Source organism: Phaseolus vulgaris, chromosome 4, assembly GCF_000499845.2.
Source record: "Phaseolus vulgaris cultivar G19833 chromosome 4, P. vulgaris v2.0, whole genome shotgun sequence".
NCBI classification, from domain to species: Eukaryota; Viridiplantae; Streptophyta; class Magnoliopsida; order Fabales; family Fabaceae; genus Phaseolus; species Phaseolus vulgaris.
This window is the reverse complement of record NC_023756.2, coordinates 844925-872573: the sequence shown is the minus strand read 5'-3', so window position 1 is coordinate 872573 and position 27649 is coordinate 844925. Positions and strand designations below refer to the sequence as shown.

At 31.0% G+C, this 27649-nt stretch overlaps 2 protein-coding genes and 2 pseudogenes across 4 annotated transcripts in view; all 4 read left to right on the top strand.

Moving 5' to 3' along the window:
• The window catches only part of LOC137836701 (uncharacterized), a 37407-nt gene extending 12113 nt beyond the window's left edge, over nucleotides 1–25294 (top strand). The window contains exon 2 of the mRNA XM_068645389.1: nucleotides 24446–25294. Within this exon, the coding sequence (XP_068501490.1) occupies nucleotides 24446–24973 (528 nt within the window). The 3' untranslated portion in view covers nucleotides 24974–25294. The remainder of the gene's footprint in view (nucleotides 1–24445) is intronic.
• LOC137836692 (putative disease resistance RPP13-like protein 1) overlaps nucleotides 1–27649 on the top strand; it is a 78395-nt gene that overhangs the window by 43528 nt on the left and 7218 nt on the right. The window lies entirely within an intron of this gene.
• On the top strand, nucleotides 5107–8735 carry LOC137836699 (putative disease resistance RPP13-like protein 1; annotated as a pseudogene).
• Nucleotides 12922–23184, top strand: LOC137836691 (protein RST1-like; annotated as a pseudogene).

Below are 27649 nucleotides of genomic sequence, written 5' to 3'. Positions count from 1 at the left end.
TTTGAAATGCAAATACTTTAAACATTAATTCTTAGAACATTGTAGATTGGAAAGTGCATTCCTGAACCAAACTGTTTTGTTGAAGCTCTTGGTGGGTCTATTTGATTCTAAACTTGTCTTTGAAGGAATAAAATAGAACCCACTTTTCTTATTTGCATGCTACTGTTTCAATTAATTATGCCACTTTCAAATCAGGAAAACTAACAATCATTCTATACTTATATAAAATCTAAGAAAAATGGACTTTTCCCTTAGCACTCATTACGCCATTAACCCTCATGCAGAAAGAAAACTGGATGAAATTAAAGATAGAAGATTGTAATCCATGTGTATAAGATATGAATCAAAGAAAAACCAATCTGTTAATGTTTTATATATCTGTGATCAAACATAAAATATGTATCTAAAGTCTGAACCATCCACTACTAATCCAACTATCACTCTTTCATAACGATTAACTGTGGAACTGAACTGAGAATATTTTAGTTTTCAAGAAGACTCAAGAACACCTGGATCTTCTGTCAATCAGTAACTATGGTGGTACACAATTCCCAGTTGGGTATTTGATAATTCATCATCATATTTTGTGTTCTCACGATTGGAGGACTGTAAACATTGCCTATATTTGACTTTTATCATGCACCAATTCTCACTCCTCAATAGGTGCTAATTCTCCTCTACAATATCTCTACAGCTTTTGAAATATAATATTGTTTGTTGCAATATTTTAAACTATAGCTAGCTTTTACCAAATAACAGCAACACATGTTAAACGTAAAATGATCAGTATCAAATTAATTGCAACCAATTGTGTTTCCTTTAATTAGGACACTGAAAATGGTGAAGGCAGTGAAATATGCAAAATATTATAAGAATGAAAAATGGATGTATTATATTAGAAGGAATAAAAGGAAGTTAGAAGGGCCAAAAGAAAAAATGAATTCCATAACATTCCTTCCAGTAAACACATCTTTCATAAAATACCTAATTTCTTATTACAAACCCTTTATTGTACTATTCCTAGCATGACAGCAGCACTTCTTTCTGCTTTCCTGCAGGTTCTATTGGCTAGCTTCTCCTAAATTTCTAAACTACTTTCGCACAAGAAACGTCCATGTAGCACTGCTCAACAAATTCAATACATATGGCCAAATTTAATACCTAATTACTACCAAACTGAAAAAATAATACTAAATCGGTATTAAGTCCCAGTGTAGAGTTAGTCAATGAAACAATTATTAGAAGAAACAAAAGATTGTGACAATTTTGAAATGAAAGTAAAACCAATTTGAGATCTTTCAAAACAATAAAATAAAATTATGTCGAGACTATGAATCTTGACGGAGAAACTAATCTGATATTAAAGCATGCTTTGGAGGTGACAACTCATCTTCATGATGAAAAATCTCTCCAAAAGTTCAGGGCTATGGTTAAATGTGAGGATCCTAATGAAAATCTGTACTCATTTATTGGAACTTTACAACATGATGGTAAAGAATATCCTCTTTCCTTGCAGCAGATCCTGTTAAGAGATTCTAAGTTGAAAAACACTGATGTTCAGAAATTCTTTCGAGTTTTAAGGACATTGTTGAAACTACAAGAAAGCATGTTATTCAAAAGGACTTAAAGTTGATGATGCTTAAAGAGATAATTGTTTTCTGTCTTCAATGTAATATAAATGCAGGGTCTGAGGCTATAAAATTCTGTAATTAGAAGGAATTAAAGGAAAAAAACCTAAAAAAGAGGGTGGTCAAGAGTCATACTTCTATTAGTCTTGTTTGCATAGTATTTTAAGCACACTATTATACATAGAACAACAAACACCACAACATTATTCAAATAATTGCAAAATTACAGTTACCTTATGAAATAAATGTAGAACCAACAAAGTACATCAATTCACGATGACTCATAAAGATAACAACGTCACTGTATTCTTCTAAAATCACATCAAAATATCATCCAAATTTAATACGTAACTACAATAATACCAAATCAATGTTAAGTCCCACTCTAAAGTTATTCAATGAAAAAATATTAAAATATCTTTTCTGACTAATTTTAAATAAAAGTAAAACTAATTTGAGACCTTTCATAAATAATAAAAGTATAAATAAAGAGATAAAAATTACTATTGAACCAAATTAAAAAAATGATAAATAAAGAGACAAAGAAAGACAGATAAACCAAATTAAGTGAATAAGGAAAGGATGTGAATTAGTACATAAACTAAATTTGCATGAATATAATATAATTGTTACATAAAAGATATTATTTGGAGTCAGATATTATCCAACCAATTAAAATTTCGAGTCAGATATCATTTAATATTTCACCTAATAATCAGACATACATTCATGGATTACAGTTGTCAACAATTATTGCATTGTACGTTCCTCTTCCCGCCGTCCATTCATCACAACCGTTGAATGAATATCCAACAGCTCACATTTAATATTGGTTGAGTTGCCATTAAAGAAAAACATGTTCTTTTTAAAGTCAAGTCATCCTTTGTAACTACTCTTCTCATCACTTTGCCATTCATTCCTGCATTCAATCCATTTCACTTCATTTCCAACTCACTCCTACTATGGCAGAACTTGTCGGATTTTTATCCGTATGTAATGTAAAAAATTTATTTTTTAATTTTTTCATTATTACTAATTATTATTTATCACTATCTATATTTTTTATTAATCCTAGAGGCATTTTGCACTGGCTAGGACTCGAACCCAAGCCCATAGGACTCGAAACCAAGCCACAAATAATGTTACAAGCAAACTGCAGCAGCCAGTATTCGAACCCAAGTTTTTCCAGTAATCAGGAGAAGCATTGACCACTAGACCAGACAAATTCTTTGATCATATTATCATTTTTATTATACTTATACATATTAATATAATTTATACATATTAATATAATTATTATTAATAATAATAATAAAATAAATTATATTTATATTATTAATATTTATTAATATTATTCATATTATTAATATTTATTAATGTTATAATTAATATTATTATTAACATTATATTCATATTATTAATATTTATTAATATTATTATTAATAATAATAATAAAATAAATTATATTTATATTATTAATATTATTCATATTATTAATATTTATTAATGTTATAATTAATATTATTATTAATATTATATTCATATTATTAATATTTATTAATGTTATAATTAATATTATTATTAACATTATATTCATATTATTAATATTTATTAATATTATTATTAATATTATTATTAATATTATTATTAATATTATTATTAATATTATTATTAATATTATTATTAATAGTATTATTAACATTATTATTAATAGTATTATTAACATTATTATTAATATTATTATTAACATTATTATTAATATTATTATTAATATTCATATTATTATTAATATTTATTAATATTTATTAATATTATTATTAATATTATTAGTATTAATATTCATATTATTAATATTATATTCATATTATTAATATTATATTCATATTATTAATATTATATTCATATTATCAATATTATATTCATATTATTAATATTAATTTTGATATAAATATACATTTAGATATTTATTGTGTGTGTATAGTAGTTTTATTTGACTTAAATAATATTACTTTTATCCGGATATAGATAGATAGAGAGAAAAAGGAAGAAATTATATAATATTCATATAATTTTAATACTATAAATACATATATATTAATATAAAATTATTTGATATCTTATTTTCAAATATAAGTTATTATAGATAGTTGTGAAGTTTTTGTTAGATGGCTATATAGGTGTTTGTATCTTACACTTCTTTTCTAATTTGAGATTCTTGTATAAGGATTGAAATATCCTTAAAATGTTTTGTTTAATTTTTTTTATTCTTTGTCGATAAAAAAAATCTTATTTTCAAATATTTACTTACATAGATTAAAATTGATATAATGTATAATTTTTAAAATATTTTAAATTATAAATTATTTAATCACTTTGTCATTATGATTTATATATTAGTAGAAAGGGTTATTTAGTAACAACTTTTTACATAGATTTATGGAATAATTAATATAGTTTAAACTATAATGATATGCTAACTAGTAATCTGTATTAGAGATTTAATTAATAGTTAATGTAAAAGTCATCATTTTATGTTAAAAGATAATATTGTTTGTTGACAATATTTTTTACTATAACACACAAGTAAAACTAACTACCTATAATGAACTTAATTAAGTCAATATGATCGTAAAATAATAATTAATATGATAGTTGATTTTAATGTAATAGGTAATATGATGACTATGTGTATGACATATATTAAATTTGATTCATACTAATAGATAATATAATAAATTATGTTTAGATTCAAGTAGATTATAGATAAATTAAATGTGATTCATATGTTAATATTGTTAGTATCATTAATATTGTTAGTATTGTTATTATTGTTAGTATTATTAATATTGTTAGTATTATTAATATTATTAATATTGTTAGTATTATTAATATTATTAATATTTTTAGTATTATTAATATTGTTAGTATTATTAATATTGTTAGTATTATTAATATTGTTAGTATTATTAATATTATTAGTATTATTAATATTATTAATATTATTAATATTATTAATATTGTTAGTATTATTAATAATAATAAGTATAATAAAACTAAAGAATTTGCTTGGTGTAGTGGTTAAATTTTACTTGGTTGCTGAAGGATTGCTGAAGGAACCTGACTTCGAATCCCATTCACTGCTAATTTTATTTTATGGTGCTAATATTTACATACGGAAAAAATCCGTATGTGCCAAAAATTACATACGGATATAATCCGTATGTAATTACATACGGAAAAAATCCGTATGTAATACCTGTTTACATACGGAATTTAATCCGTATGTAAAAATCCGTATGTAATGTTGATTTTACATACGGATTTTGATCCGTATGTAAAAATCCGTATGTAATGTTGATTTTACATACGGATTTTGATCCGTATGTAAAAATCCGTATGTAATGTTGATTTTACATACGGAGTTTAATCCGTATGTAATAATCTGTATGTAATTCGCGTTTTTCTTGTAGTGTATGAACTCACCAGATGCCAAGTCGACTCTACTTCCAACGTATCAAATTTCGTCGACTCTACTTTCACTTCATTTAACAAGAAAATTGAATCAGAGATGAAAGAAGTCCTCGACACACTAGAATCTCTTGCAAAACAAAAGGATGATCTTGGTTTGAAAAGGGGTACTTATTCTGATGATAATGATAGATCAGGCAGTAGAGTGTCACAGAAATTGCCATCATCTTCTTTGGTGGCTGAAAGTGTTATTTATGGCAGAGATGCTGACAAAGATATAATCATTAATTGGCTCACATCTGAAACTGACAATCCTAACCAGCCATCAATACTTTCCATTGTGGGCATGGGTGGGTTGGGTAAGACCACCCTGGCCCAGCATGTGTTCAGTGATCCTAAGATCGAAGATGCAAAATTTGATATCAAAGCTTGGGTTTGTGTTTCTGATCATTTTCATGTTTTGACCGTGACAAGAACAATACTTGAGGCAATCACTGATAAAACAGATGATAGTGAGAACCTAGAAATGGTTCACAAAAGACTGAAAGAAAAATTGTTAGGAAAGAGATTTCTTCTTGTTTTGGATGATGTTTGGAACGAAAGACCAGCAAAATGGGAAGTTGTGCGAACTCCTCTTAGCTACGGGGCTCCAGGAAGTAGAATTCTTGTCACAACTCGCAGTGAGAAAGTTGCTTCTAGCATGAGGTCTGAAGTGCATCTTCTAAAGCAATTAGGAGAGGATGAATGCTGGAAAGTTTTTGAAAATCATGCATTAAAAGTTGGTGATCTTGAATTGAATGATGAGTTAATGAAGGTTGGTAGAAGAATAGTCGAGAAGTGAAAGGGATTACCTCTAGCTCTGAAAACAATTGGATGTCTTTTGAGCACAAAGTCATCCATTTCAGATTGGAAGAATATATTGGAAAGTGAGATATGGGAGTTACCAAAAGAACACAGTGAAATTATTCCTGTGTTATTTTTGAGCTATCGCCATCTTCCTTTTCATCTTAAAAGGTGCTTTGCTTATTGTGCCTTATTCCCCAAAGATTATGAGTTTGTGAAGGAGGAGTTAATTTTTTTGTGGATGACCCAAAATTTTCTACTGAGTCCACAACATATTAGACATCCAGAAGAAATTGGTGAAGAGTACTTCAATGATCTACTGTCAAGGTGTTTTTTTAACCAATCAAGCGTCGTAGGGAATTTCATCATGCATGACCTTCTGAATGATTTGGCAAAATATGTATGTGCGGATTTCTGTTTCAGGTTGAAATTTGATAATGAAAAATGTATGCCGAAAACAACCCGTCATTTTTCATTTGAATTCCGTGACGTCGAAAGTTTTGATGGTTTTGAGAGTTTAACTGATGCTAAAAGACTTCGTTCATTTCTTTCTATATCAAAATATGGGAGATGGCATTTCAAGATTTCGATACATGATTTGTTTTCCAAAATTAAGTTTATTCGTGTGTTATCTTTCTGTGGTTGTTTAGACCTTAGAGAGGTCCCAGATTCTGTAGGTGATCTTAAACATCTCCAATCGTTAGATCTTTCGTGGACTAGGATACAAAAGCTACCTAACTCGATATGTTTGCTCTATAACTTACTAATACTGAAGTTGAACTTTTGTTCAGTGTTGAAGGAGTTTCCCTTAAATTTGCATAAGCTTACCAAATTGCGTTGCCTGGAATTTAAATGTACAATAGTGAGAAAGATGCCAATGCATTTTGGAGAATTGAAGAATCTTCAAGTACTAAGTACGTTTTTGGTGGATAAAAATAGTGAGCTAAGTACTAAGCAACTGGGCGGATTGGGAGGACTCAATCTTCATGGAAGGCTATCAATCAATGACGTGCAGAATATTGGGAATCCTTTGGATGCATTAAAAGCAAATTTGAAAGATAAACGCTTTGTGGAGCTAAATTTAAAATGGAAGTCGGACCACATGCCTGATGATGCAAGGAAAGAAAATGAAGTACTTCAGAATCTACAACCCTCCAAACACTTGGAGGATTTGTCAATCTGGAACTACAATGGTACAGAATTCCCAAGTTGGGAATTCGATAATTTAAATCTGGTGTTTTTACGCTTGGAGGACTGTAAGTATTGCCTATGTTTGCCTCCTCTTGGACTTTTGTCATCACTGAAGACCCTTAAGATTGAAGGGTTTGATGGAATAGTGAGCATTGGTGCTGAATTTTATGGGAGCAACTCTTCGTTTGCATCCTTGGAGAGTCTGACATTCTACGATATGAAGGAATGGGAAGAATGGGAGTGTAAAACTACTTCTTTTCCACGTCTTGAAAGGCTTGATGTGTTTAAATGTCCGAAACTGAAAGGTACGAAAGTAGTTGTTAGTGATGAGCTCAGAATTAGCGGAAACAGTATGGACACATCGCATACTGATGGAGGCAGCTTTCGACTACATTTCTTTCCAAAGCTCCATGAACTTAAACTGATGGACTGCCAAAACCTAAGAAGAATTTCACAGGAGTACGCTCATAATCATCTCACTGCCAAAACTGATGCTTGCGCTCAATTTAAATCATTCATGTTTCCCAAACCCATGCAAATCCTGTTTCCGTCCCTTATCACACTGTCTATAGTTAAGTGTCCAGAAGTGGAGTTGTTCCCAGATGGAGGTTTGCCATTAAATATAAAAGAAATGTCTCTTTCATGTTTTAAACTTATCGCCTCCTTGAGAGACAACTTGGATCCCAACACATCTCTTCAAACCTTGTTTATTCAAGATTTGGAGGTGGAGTGTTTTCCCGATGAAGTTTTGCTGCCACGCTCTCTCATCTCTCTATATATCTATAATTGTTCAAATCTTAAAAAGATGCACTACAAGGGTATCTGCCACCTCTCCTCTCTCACACTTCATGATTGTCCCAGCCTTGAATGCTTACCAGCGGAGGGTCTCCCCAAATCCATCTCTTCTCTTACAATCTTGAATTGTCCATTGCTGAAGGAGCGTTGTCGGAATCCAGATGGCGAAGACTGGGGAAAGATTGCTCACATCCAAAAACTGAATATTTGATCATAAGATGAGTCGCAAGTTCAAAATTAGGCGTGCACTTCAACAGGTTCGAATTCTCCACAGTATCTTTGTACCTTTTCGATTACCATTTTCTTAGTTGCTAACGGTAACCCTATAATTGCCATTTTCCAAAAAAGAGCAGCACATGTTATACTTCTTAAACTGATCATATTTATTAAAGGAGGATGCCTCAACTACGTTTTTCATCAATCAATTACTTTTATTTTACTCTTATTTTCGTGCAAAATTATTTCAATTCTTCTGATGAAATTAAATTCCAATCAAATGTGTCCCTGTGTGATGGTAGAGAGCTTCTGAAAGTAGGAATTAGAAGAAAAACAACTTGGTCCAGGAATGTGAGCGTTGTCGGAATCCAAATGGCGAAGACTGGGGAAAGATTGCTCACATCCAAAAATTAGGCGAAGATTGGATCATTATAAGATGAGTCAGAAGTTCAAAATTAGGCGTGCACCTATTTCAATTTGTCTGCCACTTCAACAGGTTCCAATTCTCCACAATATCTTTGCACCTTTTCGATTACCAATTAGGCGTGCATGCAGCTCTATAAAAGTTGTATGCTAGTGTATTTATGATGGATATTTCATATGCTAGTGTATGCAGGTCTTGGATATTTCATCAAGATTTTTAGGCATTAAAATAAGTCTTATGGTGTTCAATGAAGACTGAGTTTGATAGGATTTTGGGAAAAGTTCCAAATCTCTGAGTGTATTCAATTCAAGCTGTAGCTAGTCCAACTCCATTGCAGCACATTTGTTTATTTTAACACTTTTTTTTATCTAAATATGAAGCTAGCTGTGAATGCAATTAACATTGTGAAGCTTTAGAACTGCACTTTAATTGGAAAAATCTAAACATGCAGCTCTATAAAAAATTTATATGCTAATGTATTTATGATGGATACACCCATTCTTTCTTGATTTTTAAGTTAATGATTTAAATGGAACAATGTGCTTATGCTTTTGTTTCTTTCTACCTTATTTCTTCCACAGCTCTTCCAAACTTGGTGTGTAGCAGTGTACCATGATATTATACAGAGGAAATAAGTATGAAATTGGGTTCTGATGAGGAGTTCCTATACAACCCTTAATTCTTAGAATGGAGTTTTGAAATGCAAATACTTTAAACATTAATTCTTAGAACATTGTAGATTGGAAAGTGGATTTCTGAACCAAACTCTTTTGTTGAACCTCTTAGTGGGTCTATTTGATTCTAAACTTGTCTTTGAAGGAATAAAATAGAACCCACTTTTCTTATTTGCATGCTACTGTTTCAATTATATTTTACTACTTTATTACCTCTCCTCTACAATCTGGAGATTGTAATTGGATTTTTAATCTTGCTTTTTAATAGTAAGGAATTTTAATCTTCCTTTTCTTTTCTTTTTTATTAAATTGGTTTCAAATTTAAAAGAAAAGAAAAGTCAAATTAGTATACAAAGTAATCTCACTAAAAGCTTAAAAAGTCAAATGACTACAAAAACCATGCATAAGGAGAAAAAACTTGTTTCAAAACCTTGTAAGAGCACAAAATTTGCAGAATTAACAAGTTTATTTTTTACTTGATTCTCAAATGTGAAATAAATAACTATGAATACTTTTCGATCTTTTAAGAGTATGAAAAAAATTAAATGTCAATTTTCAATTTTAATGTTTTTGAAAACACATCTAAAGTTTATTTAATTGATTACTCAAATTAAATTACCTTATTTTTTATCAAAATTAAATTTATTAATGTGAAATTTATCAAAAAAAAGAGAAATTATATAACTTTTGCATTGAAGTAAGAAAATGTGAAAAATAATGTGACATAATGAGATATAAAAAAAATAATAAGATACTACATTAAAGATAACCTTAAGAGTCATTTTTATAGGTTGATTTAAGATAATACAAGAGATTATCTTAATAAGGTTTATTAAATGTATCATATTATCCTATTATATAATTATTCATGTGATAGATATAATATTATTTTTTAAAATGTAAAAAAATTAAATAATAATGTGAGAATTTGAATGTTTAATGTTGAGGTTTTGAATTTTACACATTATCAATATAAAAAAATTATTATCACTTAGTAAAAGAATAACGTAAATATAATTTTTGAAAAATGATTACTAAAAATGATTACATATTATTATTTGTCATTAAATAATAATATAAAATATTTCAAATTCATAAAACTATTAATTAATGTTCATCAAACTGTTGGAATTATGTATAGATATTACCAATTTAAAAAAATTACAAATTTCTTGGTAAAAAAAATTAAACCTTTTATCACATAAATTAAACGAGTGTATTATTTTCCCACTATAATTGATTATTAGATTCTTCACACCTTGTTCGAGAAAAAACATTACTTTCATATTGAAGAAAAAATATAAAAGGTCATTTTTATTTTTTTTCGTAAAAAAAACCATAGATTACATTTTGGTAATGTTTTTATTTCGTAATTATTAAGATGTGGTATTTATTTGTTAAAAATCGTTTGAAATCATATGAGAAAAGAATGAAAGAAAAAACGAAATTAATTAATTTATAATTTACAAAAAATAATTAGTCCAAATTGTCATATTTAAGTTTTTTAAAAATTGATCATTTTTTATTTGTGTATATAAGTTAATTTTAATTTATGAAAATATTTATATACTTTTTTCTTATATATTTTTTTATGGAAAAAGTTAATTAGCTAGATTTTGAGTTTGAAAAAGAAAGATTTGGGGAGAGATTAGGGTTAGGGTTAGGAAGGTAGAGACTATAGAATAGGAGAAGATGTTGGGAAAAGATACCAAACATATGGTCCTAATGTTCATCATTGTTTTCAAGAAAAACACAAAGTTGGTCTCTCAATTAATTACTTGGTAAAAATGGATGTTCTTTTTATTGTGGCATACATAAATATTATTACAAGATTTATAATTTAAAATAAAAAATTTGATAATATTAACATGGTATAATTAGTATTTTTATTAGAATAGATTCTAAATTACTCGAATATTATTAAAAAGTTAAATAATTTTTAAATTATATTATAAGATAATTAGTATTATATTAATTAAATTAAGTTAAATATTATTTTATAAATTAAAAGATTATTAATATTTAAAGTAATTTTTATTATTAATAAAAATTTATAAAATAATTTTCAATTGATATAACATTATTAATAACAAAATTTATTTTAAATATTAATAATATTTTAATTTATAAAATAATATCCAACTTAATCAATATAATAATTGATTTTTTTCTTTAAATTGATATTTAATAATTTTCTTATGTTATTTTATTTTATTAATTTATAAAATAAAATTAACTTTCTTATTTATGTGTTATAATTTAATCATATTTTTAATTAATATAAAATCTTCAATATTAAAGAAGAACAAAATGCAACAATTAAAAATAAATAAGAGGGACAAATACAACAAATCTCATTAATTATTAATTTTTCATTTTTTTTAACCAAACAAACAAAGTTAATTTTCTTATTTTCCCATCTATTTTCTCCTAAAACAAATTATAAATGATTTTTATTTTTTTAAAGTCTTCAATTAATTTCTATGATTGATGGATGAGACATTAGACATGCAAAAAATCAAAGCAAAAATTGGTAGGCACATGTCATGAGAACAAAAGTCTTCCATCAACATGCATGATTTGATATAGGTCACTAGCTCATACATAGCTATAACCTATTTTGTAAATTAATGTCTAAACCTAATTTATTATTTTTTTTAACCTTTTTTTAAAATTAGTATCATTATTTTAAAGTTTTTTTCACCTATTTTCCTATTAAAAACTTGTTTCATGTATAAATATGTTAGCATGTTAAATATTGGATAGACCACCATTTTAAAAATGTCACTAACATGTTTACTCATCGATTAGTGAAAAATTAAACTAATTACTTTAAACTAAACCAAAACTAAATATTGTACTAAAACTAAACCAAATTATTTTAAATTTGTTAAACAAAATTTCAAAGTTAAAAAAAATCTCAATTTTATCTATCATTAATTTTAAAATTAGTACATGCATAAGTTTAAAATTTATGTAAGTAACCATCTAATTCAATAAGAATTTTACACACATACAAGCCCACACTCAACTTATATCAACTTAGGATTCAAACTTAAAGTTTCTTACCCTTCAAAGTATTTAAGTTTTAGAATGATTAAAATAAAAATGTAGGATTGTTTTTACTTTTTTCCTGTGATTGACAGATGATTATTGTCAACTCCATAATAATACTTAACACGAAAATTTGTATATATAAAAAAATAAAAATATATGAGATTTATTTATTTTTACCTTAAAAGCACATCTAATCCTCAAAACATGTTAAATTTTGGCTTAATTATAATTTTGTCTTATTTTTTAAAAATCCGTAATTTTGATCATAATTTTTTTATGATTTACAAACTAAATTAATCAATATTATTTTAATTTATTAAAATATATAAAAAAATATTAAGCATAAAATTTTTCTGTAATTGTGTAAGAGTGTGATGAAGCTTCTTTGGTTTTGGTTGAATATGAAGTAACGAGTGAGAGAGAGTAACTAACTTTCTCACTGTGATGGAGTCTTACGGTCCTCTTCTAGAGAAGACCCGAGTGCCTCAACCGGGGCTCCAAAAGCTCGCGGTTGAATCCATTTTCTCGAAGCTTCGATCCGCGCCGAAGCATCTCGACCCGGAATCCGAACCCGGAAGACGCGCCATTTTCCTCTGCCTCACCTCGCCGTCTCCTCACGTCGTCGACCACTCCGTCCGCCTCCTCTGCCGCCTCGCCGCCGACTCAGTCGTCCCCGTCGCGCGTGATAGAAACTGAAGAAGCTGAAAGATAGAAACTCGATTATAATTACTGAAATGAGTGTGAGTTTGTTTTAAATTGAGGAAGTTCAGTGAAAGAAAATAATTGGGAAGGGCATGGAGAGGGAGAGTGATATTTTCATGAACTATTTGATTTATGTGAATTATGTTATTGGTTAGATAGAGAAAGTTGTGTTGTGATGGATCACTGTTTTCATGTGCAAACATGGTTGTAGTTGACAAGGGAGCGAAAGAATAAACCCTGAGAATTTTGTATAACTTGATGCACTAGTTAACTTCACGAGCAAGGTTCCAAAGAATGGCTGTGACTGTGAATGTGCCCTCATTGACTGCATTTGCCTGCAATTTCTCACAATAGGATCGCGAAGAATTCATCACTGCAAGTGCTATGTGAAACTTTGCTCCTGACCTTGAATGAAGTTTGATATTTTGTTTAATGTTTGGCAGGTGTTGTTGTGCCGGCCAGAGGTTCAGTCTGAACTTCTGCAGCAGGTGTTGCTGTTTATGTTGCAGAATAAGCAGGTGGGAATGGTGCGCGTTTGTGAGTTTTTAAGGCCGTTGTTGGATGTCTCAATCATAAAATTGTTAGTTTTGGAGTCATCCTCTTCCTCGTTTGCCATGCAACTGGTATCGTCTATGGTGACTTTCTGTTGCTCTTTTCCACATGACTCCATGCCTGTTTTTAAGCTGCTAATTGAGTGCCTTAAGTATCTTCCGCACGAGGGATCCGAAGTAAGTGTAATACGAGAATAAGCATTGGATATGTTGTGTTAAATTAGTTCTTTGTTCGTTTTGTTTTATTAGTTTAGTGATAGGTGGAGTGAAATGATTATCTTGTTTCTGTTTTGTTTTCGGACCTTCCCAGGACTACAGGAAATTAATATTTATTGTAGAACATATGGTGGAGGCATATATAGTTGTACTGAAATCTTTGGCTGGAATGAAATCAGTACGTCCCTTGTAATTTAAACTTCTCATTTGCGTTCCTTGCTTTTATGAGGATGTTTTCTACTTCAATTTAATTAATGTCTTGCCCTTGTATTTTTGTTGATCCCTGTTAGCAGCTGATAACTGAAGCTCAACTGTGTGCTGTTGAATTTCTGGAAACAGTTCTTTCTCTATCTACATGTCTTCAATGGCACCCTGGTGGTGATGAGCCCGTATGTGAACTCTTTATGCGCTTGTTAACTGTACAGAAAGATATTGGGTTAGCATGGTTACCTGGTTTGTCATCAACTATTGTATCATTATTCATAATCATTGTTCAATCAGAACTTGAACACGAACAAATTTCTATATTGAAACTCCTTCTCTTGATCCTGAAGTGGAAATATGATAGTGGTATGTTTTCTATAGCTGTCTTGATTTTGAGGTTTAAGCATGCATGCAAGTCCAATGCACTTTCATTTTCCATCAAGTTCTAAGTCAATCTCTAAAGTGTTCATATTTCATATTTTCATGGAAAAGATGTTTATGAATTTTCCAGGATACTGCTCTTGCATACTCTTTCTTTGTCTAGTTGCAAATAATAGACTTTAAGAAATATGTATATGTTTTTTCAGGATGGAGAATCTTCTTCCAGAACTTCCCTTCTGAAGTTGACTTTACCGGGATTGAATCAAAGTGAAATAATGTATGATAGACCAGCATCTTGGGTTTCCCATTTAAGAGGGTTCTGTCTGTCAATTGTTGACCAACGAAAATCTTCATTACTTCTCTCACATTCTCAGGAAGTGTTTCTGAATGGTATAACCTTTTAGCTTTTGTAAAATGGAGTTATAATTGTGTTAAAGGATGCAAGAAATTAATGTTATTTCAATGTCTGCCTTGCAGAGATGCCCTTGTTACTCAGTGCCGTTCTCAATGTTTTATTGATACATCCATCAATAGGGACTGCTTCTGTCGATTCTTTGTCTTCCATTGCGATTATGGATCCCAAACTAGGAGTTCCTTTGTTGCTAACAATTATGTTTTACAGTAATATATTCAGAAGAAATGATGTCAATTGCCATGATATGCTGGTAATTTCTCCCTTTTGTAATGACACTTATTGCATATCTTACCTTGTTCTTTTGTCTCCCATCATATGTACATTATTTTTCTTCCTCTCTTATTTTTTGGTTCTTTTTCCAGTTAAAAGTTTTTGAAATGCTGCCATCACTTGCTTCACACTCGGCAATGATTCCACTTGTTGTTCAAACTATCCTGCCAATGCTTAACAAAGATGCAAAAGTGTGCGTACACCAGCTAGATTGTATAAATGTGTATTTTGTTTGGTTCTTTTAAAAAAATATTATTGTTATTATTATATTATTCTTGCTCATTAGTATCCTGTTTTTGGAGAGATGATGTGTACCATTGAGGTCCCTTTTTTAGCATTGAGTATAACATAAAAATGTAATCAAAGTATGTGAATTCTGAGCTGCTTTTGTCTTTAGTTGGAAAATGGAACATAATGACATCCAAAAGCCAATTTTGTCTTTATAATTTCTGCTTTTCCTTTGTATTATTTTCAGGAGCCTTACTGGTTTTTGAATATTCTTTGCAAATGACATATCCCTTCTGTACTTGTGCCCGTAAATATAAGTACAAATCTAGTGCTCCGGATACGGTAGTAAATCCTAAATATAAGTAGGATGTTTGGTTTTTAAGATAGAAAATTCGTTGTGGTGCTTAAATGTCATCTTGGCCTTGAAACTAAAATATGGTTGCATTCTTAAAAATATTAAATATACATGCAATTTAGCTTTAAATACTTTTCCTCAACATGCAGCTCATTACATTCTACGGCAACTAGATTGCTTTGTCGAACCTGGGAGACTAATGATCGAGCCTTTGGGAGTTTACAGGTGAGCTTTTCACTCTACACTTTCCTGTATTTTCCATTGCAACAAATATTATCTTAGGCGGACATGTATTCATAACTATTTTATGCTGAAGATGAGATGACTTGAAATTTTGTAATTGATCGAAGAAATGTAATTGTGAACTCAATAAAATTGTAACTGTTTGTGAAAAGTTTTCTTAAGTAAATTTAAACACATTGAAATGGTGCTAGTATTCCGTTCTGTAACTCTATTATTTATTAAGATGTGCTACATATGATTAATATTTCCATTGTTCTTAAGAGTAGAATTTATTTCTAGAAAATTTATTTGTAGATAAATAAAGTAAATAACTTATTTTCTAAGCTTTTTACTTGGCTTTGATGATTAAAATCTGAGATAACTCCTGACATATTGATAAACGGTTAGTCCAAACTGTTTTTGAATTGGAAAGCTAGCTGCTAGAGTTAATGTATTTATTTATTCTTAAATTTGTTTGCATTTAAAATTGTTTGATATCTAGAAGTTAACATAGAAGTAGCAAGAATAATAGTTTCTTTTTTGCAAAAGATCCACACTTTTCTCATATTTTTGGAGAGGACATATTCACCCAAGCAAAGTTCAAACTTAAATCCACAATTCTTTGATGCTAAGTAAACAGTTCTTACACATAAAACCACAATTCTTTCTGTACTGTGATATATTCTTGTGAATCCATGAAAAGGACACATAAAAAGGTTTTCTATAAATTTATGTACAATCTGACAGTTTGGCATTTTGTCTGTCTCATTCTTTCTAACTTTTGTCCATGCAACATATTTCTTAGATTTTTATTGAGGATTGAAATTCCAATTTTGTTTGAGTATTTTACAGTCCCTGGCCATGTCTTCAAAATCTTACTACAGTAAATTTTTCCTATATATATATATATATATATATATTTTACATTTGTCTCTATCTAGGGTGTCTTGCTCCCTAAAGGGTTCACCAATTTCACATCTGAGAGAGAAATCTGCATCAGCATGGCTGCTTCCATTCGAGATGTTTGCCATAGAAGTCCTGATAGGGGTGTTGATCTCATCTTGTCTGTTTCGGTATGCTCTGCCTGTACTGTTTTCTTGATTTTCTTTTTGCAGTGCATCCTTTGATAAGAAATTACGGTTTAACAGTCTTGCATTGAGAACCAAGATCGTGTAATTAAAGCTCTAGGCTTGCAAAGCCTTGCCTTCCTGTGTGAAGCTGATGTGATTGGTAATTTTCTAAACATATTTGTGGAACAATACTATACCAAGGAATAGTAATTTATGCATTTACAATTGTTTGATACCAGATCATGTTCAATTTATTTGTTAAATAGCATTCTGATCTGATATGTTGACTTCTTTAGATTTTTACACTGCATGGGATGTCATTGCAAAGCATGTGCAAGGTTACAAAGATGATCCTATTCTTGCTCATAGGTAAGCATGTCTAAGATTCCTCTGCATACACTTATACGTTGTCGACATAGATTATAATAATGATGGTGGTGAATTATAGAAAATGAAAAATTAGAAGTTATATCCCAACTCATCAAGTGACATTGACAACTTCAGAATTTTTCATTCTTGAGGATCATGAATTTTCTTAAACAAAATATTGCTTTACGTATTTATCTTCTTCCAGTTAATAATATTTGATTCTGTGTAGTATTTAGATTGAGGTGTTCTTTCTCCATAAATTAATATATAATTTCCTAGTTTAAATTGTCATTCTGTTGTCTCATTAAAAGATATTTCCTGTATTATGGCAGCCTTTGCCTTCTGCTAAGGTGGGATGCAATGGATGCAGAAGCATATTCAGAAGCATCAAAGAGTGTGCTTCCAATTGTTTGGAATGTAGTTACCTCCAGTCAAGATAGACAGTGGGCAAAAGCAAGAATTTCAGCCCTGGAGTCACTTTCCCAATATGAAGTATATCCACTGATACAAATGTTGCTCTTCTGCATGAGTGAGTGGACTGTTATTTTATTGAATGAAAGAGTAATTTACACTTGTTCCTTTAATATTGTTTTGCTGTCACTTTCCAGGTATCCCAACTTGAAAAGAGTATTCCAGATTTCAAGAAAATGATTTTAGAGTTGTTCTTTTCTGAAACAAGCCCCAACGTTCTCAAGGCTATGGAGGATTTTCATGTCAAGATAATAGCATATGAGCACATGTAAATACTGCATCCTACAATTTACTTATATAGGATGGTGTAATCTTAGTATGATTGAATTTGTTATTTTTTATATCCATTTGCCTTAGAAATCGCCGAAGACTAGTCAAGGAAAAAAGAGTTACAGGAAGCAAGATTGAAAAATTGATGAATGTATTTCCACAGGTTATATTCTCTTCAGGTATGGTGGTATCAGCTTTCCATTGTGTTCTTTTCCCAAGAATTCTTGCAAGAAGAAATTCAGATCTGATGGTTGAAAAAATAAAATGAAATGCTTAAATCAAGTCTTTTGTTACCAATAGCTCTTATCAGACTCTGTCTGGTTTAATATAATGATTTTCTTGTGTTATTTGCATACGCCTTGATCTTAAGCAACTATTTACAGGAAAGATAAAGGAAACTAGAGAATTACCTGGTGCCGCTTTAATATGTTTTTCTTTCACTCCTAAAGATGTGAATGAACATCAAGCATCCAAAGTACGATATTGACAGTTAAATATAATCGGATTAGAATTGAATGAACTTTTGATCTGATATTATAAGTATTCAGAGGTTAAGAGATGTACATACTGGGTATGAAATTGCTCTAGTGGAAGTAGCTGCTTCTCTTCAGCTCTCAAGAAATATCTTGCTTGCGCTGATGGCACTGCAGTCATGGAAAGGCTTTGTGCGACGTTGGATGAAGGCTTACACACTGTCATATGATGCTAAGGCACAATTGAGTGTCCTAGATAAAACTTCTAAAGCTGCTAGTGACATTTTTAAGGTCAAGATTGGTCTTTTGTCATTACAAACCATCTTTTTTTACCCATTTATCAGTTATTTGTATTGAATGCAGAAGTTTGTCATGTCTGATTTAGGTTTTTTTACATGCTTTTTGTGCAGAGTATGATGGCTATAGCAGATGAGGCTATACCTAGAGCTGCTGAAAATATTGCACTGGCTATCGGAGCACTTTGTGTGGTGAGAAGGTTTTCTATGGTTATGCACTCATTTAAAATCTTTAAAGATTCTGCTTAATTATCCTCTGTGCCACATGTTGGCATCTTAACATATACACTGTTTTCAAGATTATTGAACATGTAGTGAGTCAGCTCTCTAATATCTAGTTAGTAATGTATCTTGTCTAATTAGCATAATAACATTTGCTTGCAACTAACTTTGGCCTTTCTATTGTCAGGTTTTGCCTCCTTCTGTTCACACAGTTAAATCTGCTGCTTCAAAGTTTCTTTTGGAATGGTTGCTCCAACATGAACATGAACACCGCCAATGGTCTGCTGCAATTTCTCTAGGATTAATCTCTAGTTGCCTTCATGTAACAGATCATAGACAGAGATATCATAACATCACCGGACTTCTTGAGGTATTCTTGTTCTCTATTTTTTAATTAAAATTAAGTGCCGATGAAAGTAAGTTTGAATATTAAAGAACCTATAACATTTTCTATGAATTTTTCTTGACATTTTAGATTAATCACAAGTGTTTGTGGAAATTTTCATAAGTTCACCTTTTTTGCTTAGATTTTATTAATCAAAAGTTTTTTGGAGGTTCTAATAAGAGGTTGTAACACACTTAGGTTCCCAATTTCCATTGTAGTAGAATAGTTGAGAAGTAAGAATGCTATTACACACATGAAGGCTAATGTCAGAGTTTTAAATGGATTATTCTGTCAATTTTTATTATTTTTTTTCAATTTGGTTCACTCTTGAGAGAAACTTGTTGATAAGATTTTCTGGCATTGCATTTAAGTGATTGTATGAACTTCCAGGTTCTTTTTGATAGCAGAAGTTCCCTTGTAAAAGGAGCATGTGGTGTTGGATTGGGTTTTTCTTGACAAGATCTTCTTACCAGGGTTGAAACTTCTGTTACCTCTACTGTGATGAAAGAAACAGAGAAGATTCCAGAATCTGAATTGCTAGGAAGAATTATTACTGCCTTAGCTACAATGATACAACATAGAACTCAATGTTCCTCTGATGTTTTACACAGTCTATGTTCTTGCTTTCCACTGGGTTCATATGACATAAGTGGTAAAGCATATGAACAGATATCTGACAACACTGAAGACTTGGAAGAAGATATCTGGGGTGTTGCTGGACTTGTTCTTGGTCTAGCTAACTCCATTAGTGCAATATACAGAGCTGGAGAGTTGGAGACAGTTATTAAGATAAAGAACTTGGTAATATCATGGCTTCCATATGTGCATTCAGTAGTTGAAATAAAAACTTTCCTAGGGAAAGAATCTGAAATTGTTTTAGCACTAGGATCCTGTATTGCACTTCCCACTATAGTAGCTTTTTGCCAGAGAATGGAATTGATGGATGATGCTGAGTTGGACCACATTGTGATTGCCTTTAAAGAGTTGATTTCCGAGTTAATTTCTGTGAAAAAGTCTGGCATTTTGCACCATAGTATGCTGATGGCATCATGTGCTGGAGCAGGAACTGTACTTTCTTGTATTTTGAATGAAGGTGTTTACTCTATTGAGGCTGAACACGTTAAATGTTTACTGGAACTGTTCAGGAAATGTTACGTGAATCCTTTCCCTTCTCTTGTTCATCTTGGTGGCATGCTAGGAGTTGTTAATGCTATTGGAGCAGGTGCAGAAATTTTGGTCAATATGAATTTTCCAAAGTACACTAGGCAATCTGATTATCAGAAGGTAATTTACCTTTTTGATAAAAATTGATACCAGCTATCTCATCGTATTATTTATTTTTTTCTTGCTTCATATTTAAATATCTTACTATTTAAAAAACAGGAGTCTTCCTCTGTAATGGGCCCTCTCCTATCAAGTTCTGATTTTGAACCATACTTGACATCATTGGTGCAAGAGTTGTTTCTTGTGGCACAGAATTCTGATACTCAGCAGCTACAACAGTTTGCTTCCTGGGTGCTTGCCTTCCTTCGACATCATTTATGGTCCAGGGAACTTTTGGGGGTTGACAGTGATAGCAGTGTAGCTGAAACTAGTTCAAAATCTGTTTCCCATAGTTTTTCTGAGGACAGTGTTGTTTTGAACCTTAGTTTGTGGCTTATGGATTTCAAATACACTGACGTAAATGTTTTATTTTGTATAAATTTTTATATGTATTTATTCATTTGCTTGCATTGGACTACTTTTCTTCCCATCTGTAACTCTTTTTTTCTGTTTATTCTCCTTTCTTTGTCCGATAGAAGGTGTGATCCTTTGCATTTAATGTCTAAGTTGATGCTTAATTTTTCTTTTTAGAATTATCTAAACATATTTTCTTGTCACGTTTGGGAGTTGAAAATCAAACTAACTACAAAAGTAGCTTAAAATCCATAAATCATTTAGTCATGATTATATATAAATTTCAAGTGTCCACTGGAAGCTAGTTGTTGGGATTTGAACTTAAGTGTTTTTTTAGAAGTCTTATGAATGAATTTAATATTACACTTTTTCGTGTACCCTTTTTAATTACTGGCTTAAACAATAAAATCATCTTGGTTTTTTGTTGATCTTGGTTATTCGATGATATTCATCATTGCATTATTCGTTACATGTTTTGTGCCATTGCGTAAACTGAATTCAACACAGTAACTACTTCTGCTTCTCCTATTTAATTATTTTTTTGTTTGATTTTGGCATGGGTGTATATGATAAACTTCCGTTGTACATCTATATTTTCTATTACAATAGTTTTATGATATGTTTTTTTGTTAGTACTTCTCATTTTTCTCTTATTTTGTCATCCAAATTCAGCCCGGAACTGTTGACACAGTCATTGCTGTATTAAGGTGTCTTTCTAGAGCTCCCAGGTTGCCAAGCTTGGATTGGGGCTCAATTATTAGGCGTTGTATGAGGTATGAGGTCAAAGTTGTTGAATTGCTACCCAAAGACTCTACTTGCAAGAATGGAACTCTTCGGGAGGAATCCACCATGTTTGCAATGGCTCATGCAAATCAATTTGATTCGCTTCTAACTTTTCTTGATGAGCTATCTGACTTTTCCAGATTGAGAACACTTGAAATAAATCTGCAGTCATGTCTGCTAAACCATCTGGCAGACCTTGTAAAAGTGTTTTCAAAGTCCAGGCTTGAGAAACTATTTGGTGATGTGAGCAATCACTTATTGTCTTTTACTTCATATATAGAGTTGGGCACTTACCACAAAAGCTTGTTATGTATTTCATGCTGGAAAGGTCTCTATGAATGCCTGGACGAGGTTTCTGTGGATACATCTAGTCACATATCTCATATTGAGAGGTGCATGGAAGTTCTATTTACTTTATTGCCGGCAGTTCAATCTTCTGTAAGTGTAGTGTCAGGGGATGTTACTTCTGCAGAGGAATGGTCCGAGGCTGTTAGATTCTTAGGGAAGGCTCCAGAAAGTTGGCTATTGGATTTCTTGAAGGTATGGTGTCCATACATGATATCTCTTCATCCAACTTTCCCCATCAAGAAAAATATTTTGAGTTCTGTCACACAATAATAGTAGTAATCTCTTACAATATGTGATAATTTCTATTGTTTGTTGCCTGTATTATGTTATGAGATGTTTGTTGTTTATCTTAAGCTAATTCTTCCTGTTGTTCATTCAAACTAATTGAGGTCTAGCTTATTATTAGGTACGAATTGTCACTTTAAACCTGTGATCTATGCTGACAGTTGCAATCCACAGGTTTCACATGGGAAGTTTGTTCAGAGTGCTGGAAAATCTATTGAAATCCAGAAAAAGGTTTGTGCTAAGATTAAGCTTGTGAAGACTGGTTCCCTTTCAGTGACTGAACTTGGAAAGATGAAATCCTACATTTTGAACTCCCAATCACAAGGTTAGTTTTCTGCTTTGGTACTCAATGTTTCTTTATTTTTTGGTAAAGGAAAGCTCATATCAGTTTGGGCTGAAATAATTGATGGTTCACATGTCAAATGTCAATACTATTGGTCTAATTTTTGCAGGACTCTGGGATATACTCTTTGAAGTTGTGGCAGCTTTCAATGCACTAAAATTCGGCAGAAACATAATGCATGTTGTACCTTTATTTTTGTGTTCTTCTTACACAACCCTTATGTACTATAGTTCTAACCTTGGAATTGATCTTCGAAATATGTAATGCATTTCGATTAGATTACACAAGAAAAATTATTGTGTTCCAAACCCTTGATTCCAAAGTTGAGTGAATGCTTCCATTGGAATGCCTAGTTTTTCTGTGACTTGATACAAATCCACGTAATGGTTTGAATCCTGAAAAAATGTTCCAAAGTTGTTTTAATGAAAAAGTTCATTTAACTTTTTATACATTATATATATGAATTTTTTAAAATGTAGAAAAGTGTTGGCTGTCTATTAAGTGCTGAAATTCCATACATCATAAAGTAGAAATAGAGGGATCGTATATTGTGATTAGGTAAGGAATTTTCTTACAACCTGTTCAAAGTGTTTTGTTTCTCAATAAATTTGTTTCACAACTACTGTGTTGTTCTTCACATGCTTGGTTTGGAGGGTTGTCTAGGTTTAATTACATTACTCAATGTTGGGAAGTGTATGAAGAGATGGGAAGACTTGGAGTACATAGGAATGCTTATACTTTCAATATTATTACTCATGTTTTATGTAAAGATGGAGATACAAATAAGGTGACAGGGTTCTTGGAGAAGATGGAGGAGGAAGGATTTGAACCTGATTTGGTTACATATAACACACTTGTTAACAGTTATTGTAAGAAGAGGAGATTGGAGGATGCTTTTTATCTATACAAGATCATGTATGTCAGAGGTGTGATGCCTAATTTGATCACATATGCAACACTTTATATCTAAATGATAAGAAAATTATTATTTTTATTTAATTAATATATTAAAATTATAAATACTCAAAAAACACCTAAAATATATTCAAAGTGATCGATATTTATGTGTATATTTTTTTCCACAAGTTAAGTTAGAATTAGGAAAATTCAACAGTTAGACATTAAATAGGTTTGTCATATCAGAAAATTCAACAATTATTGATTGATTTGGGGCATCAACCTTGTTTAGATGCAGATTTTGTACACTATGGATTTATGCACTCACAAGTACAACTCATCAAAACCGTTGAAAAAAAGTCAATCTGCTTAAGTTTGAACCATCCACTACTAATCCAACTATCACTCTTTCTTATTGGTGGCTAGATCAGGGAATTCATGAAGTTTGAACCATTCACTACTAATTAATCCAACTATCACTCTTTCCTATTCGTGGCTGCATCAGGGAACTAAACTGAGAATATATATTATGAATTCATCGGAAGCATTAGCAAGGGATTTGAAAAATAAAACACACCTTGTGAGGTTAAAGTTAAAATGAAATAAGAACCACATCCCTGATGATCCAAGGAAACACAAGGAACTACTTGAGATTCTCCAGCCCTCCAAACACTTGGAGGTTTTTCAATCAAGAACTACACCAAGTTCTTGGAAAGGTTGGAATTCTACAACATGAAGGAATGAAGGAAAGGGAAGAATGGGAATGTAAAACTACTTCTTTTCCACGTCTTCAACATCTTTCTGTGGATCAATGTCCCAAGCTGAAAGGTCTGTCAGAGCAACTTCTTCATTTAAAGAAATTATTTATTTGTCACTGTGATAAGCTCATCATGAGCATTATGGATACATCGTCGCTTGAACTCTTGGAAATTTTTTCATGCCCACTTGTGAATGTTCCCATGACCCATTACAATTTCCTTGAACAATTGACTATTGATGCTAGCTGCAACTCTCTTACAATCTTCCGGCTAGATTTCTTTCCAAAGATCCGTTTAATTCATCTGAGAAGGTGCCAAAATCTGAGAAGAATTTCACAGGAGCACACTCATAATCATCTCAAAGAATTGGCAATTAATGATTGCCCTCAATTTGAATCATTTCCGGGTGAAGGATTAACTTGGGAATGTTCATTGCTGAAACAGAGTTGTCAGAATCCAGAAGGCGAAGACTGGGGGAAAGATTGATCACTTTCAGAAACTGAGTGTTAGGTAATAAGATGAAGCACAAGTTCAGAAATAGATGTGGAGAAAATCCCATTTGTCTTTCTCTTCTACAATATCTCTGTACCTTTTCAATTACAATTTTCTTAAGTTGCAAATATTTCACTCTGTAATAGGCATTTACTAAACCTTCAGAAGTAATGGTAACCTGTTATGCATGTGTTTCAAAGTCTGTTTGTACCATTAGACGATGAAATACGGAGAAAAGAAGTAAAAGGGTTTGAAATTGTGACTCCTACATGAGAGAAGGAAATTGAAGCATTGAAGCAGTGAGCATTGCAAATACCTTTTACACCTGACTGTTATTTTGTGTAATTGTTGAACTGTAAAAGGTATACACTTGTTTTCTAGTTAAACTTCATGTTGTCCACCAACCTAGCCTAGGTATTTGTCAGACTATACCTTCAACAAATGTTTGGAGACATTAGCTACAATTTATTTTTTCTTTGATAACAACTTTAACTTGAAATTCTTCTAAAATAAGGCACATGTATTTCTTAATGGAAGAAGCTTTAGATATTCTTCTAAAATCCAGCATGCAATAATTATAAACCAAGACAAATGAACTTTTCCCAGAGCACTCATTATGCCATCAACCCTCTAGCAGAAACAAAAACTAGATGAAATTAAAGGTAAAAGATCTCAAACCAGATATGAAATGTGAATGAAAGAAATTCAACAGTTCAGACGTGATTGTTTGAAATTCAGCACAGTCAATATTAAAGAAATAAGACCCTTTCCTTCTTCATACATTGTTTCCTAAATATATATATAAATATAAAAGCAAAATTATGTATGATATGTTAATATCAACATGTTTGCTCTATAATTTGTTAATACTGAAGCTAACTTTTGTTACAATCTGGAGGAGGTGCCCTCAAATTTTCATAAACTCACAAAGTTGCCTTGAATTTACAATAACAAGTGACAAAGATGCCAATGCATTTGGGAAAATTGAAGAATCTTAAAGTACTAGGTACATAGATATGACCCAAGTTAAAAGGTTTTTCAAAGCAACTTCTTCGTTTAAAGGAAATATATATTTGTGATAACATGGAAGCATGGTGCTTACCAGAGGGTATAACTAGATCCATTTCAACTCCTGAAATCTTTAATTTTTTTAAAAATATCTCTTGCATAAATATAAAAATATATTCCTTTATTATTTATATTTAAGACATTCAGATTGAGAAATTGTTAATATTTGATATTTTGTTATATTTTACTCTATATATAGAGTATATGAATAAATAAATCAAACTCCTCGATATCATATATCTTTTAAATTTGCATGAATATAATATAATTGTTGCATAGAAGATATTATTTGAAGTCAGAGATTATCCAAGCAATTAAAATTTTGGTTTCGAAATACTCTCAGATTTCATTTGTTTCATCTTATTATCATTATTATCAGACATTCATTCATGGATTACAGTTGTCAACACTTTTCTTATCAGAAACAGTCAACAATTATTCCTTCACTGGGGCCCACAACCCTCTTCCCATATCAGGATTTCATACTTTCATTCATCACAACCAAATGTGTTATACTTAAACTGATGATATTTGTTAAAGGAGGATGGCTCAGCTACGTTTTTCATGATTCAATTACTTTTATTTTATTCTTATTTTCGTGCAAAATTATTTCAATTGTTCTCTTGAAATTAAATTCCAACCAAATGTGTTTCCTAATTTTAGAATACTACGAAAATCGTGAAGGTGGTCTGGCATTTGGCATCCATTCGGAACGAGTATTCTGTAGTTGGAAGTTATGGCGGCATCATCTTCATTTATCTAGCTTTCTTTGTATATTTGTTTTCATTTCCACATTTTTTCCTTCTATCTTCTTATTTCATGCTGCTACAGTTTCTGACAAAAAAAAAATGAACTTAAACCTAATAATAGATCACTGAAACTGGGGAGAAAATGACCCCAAAAATAAAATTCAGTTGTTAACTATGGAAAATGACCCCATAAAAAGAAAAGGTTCAATTATGGATTTTTTTAATTTATTGGATGATAGAAATTATAGTTATAGGGAAACTTTCTTTTCTGCAAAATCATATGTAGAGGGAAAGACTCTCAAAAAGTGTCCTTCTTAAATCTGGTTTAAGGATGAAAGATTGAGGGGAAGAATTAAAGCCTTTCATGTTTGGAAGAATATTGGCTGAAAAAGGAGAACAGTAAAGGTCAAAAGATTCAATATCTTGAAAAAGAGAAGCAAAATAAATGTAAACTAAATTTACTAACTACAAGAAAATCAGCTTTACCATAGGAGTCGTCTAACTCAATTAGTTGAGTAGTGTGGTGTGTTTTTTTTATCAGCAAGAAAAAATAAATAAATATGAATCATTTCAGGGGTGATCCAACCCTTATACATCTTGCACTGAAAGCCCATAACAATCAAAACAAACAACATAGTTGAGTAGTGTGTGAGTTGTTGAAAACCTCCTAGTACCTATATTCAGTTCCAATGAATAAAAGAATCGTCTTTAACTCTTAATAAGAGAAAATTATACTTGAAATTTTGTAAATGATTTGATTCATGTAGTGCCAATGAGTGGTATATATTTCTAGTTTGTATTCTTTGTCTTTATTTCTGATAAACTCTGTCAATAGGTTTGAACCTGTTTGATA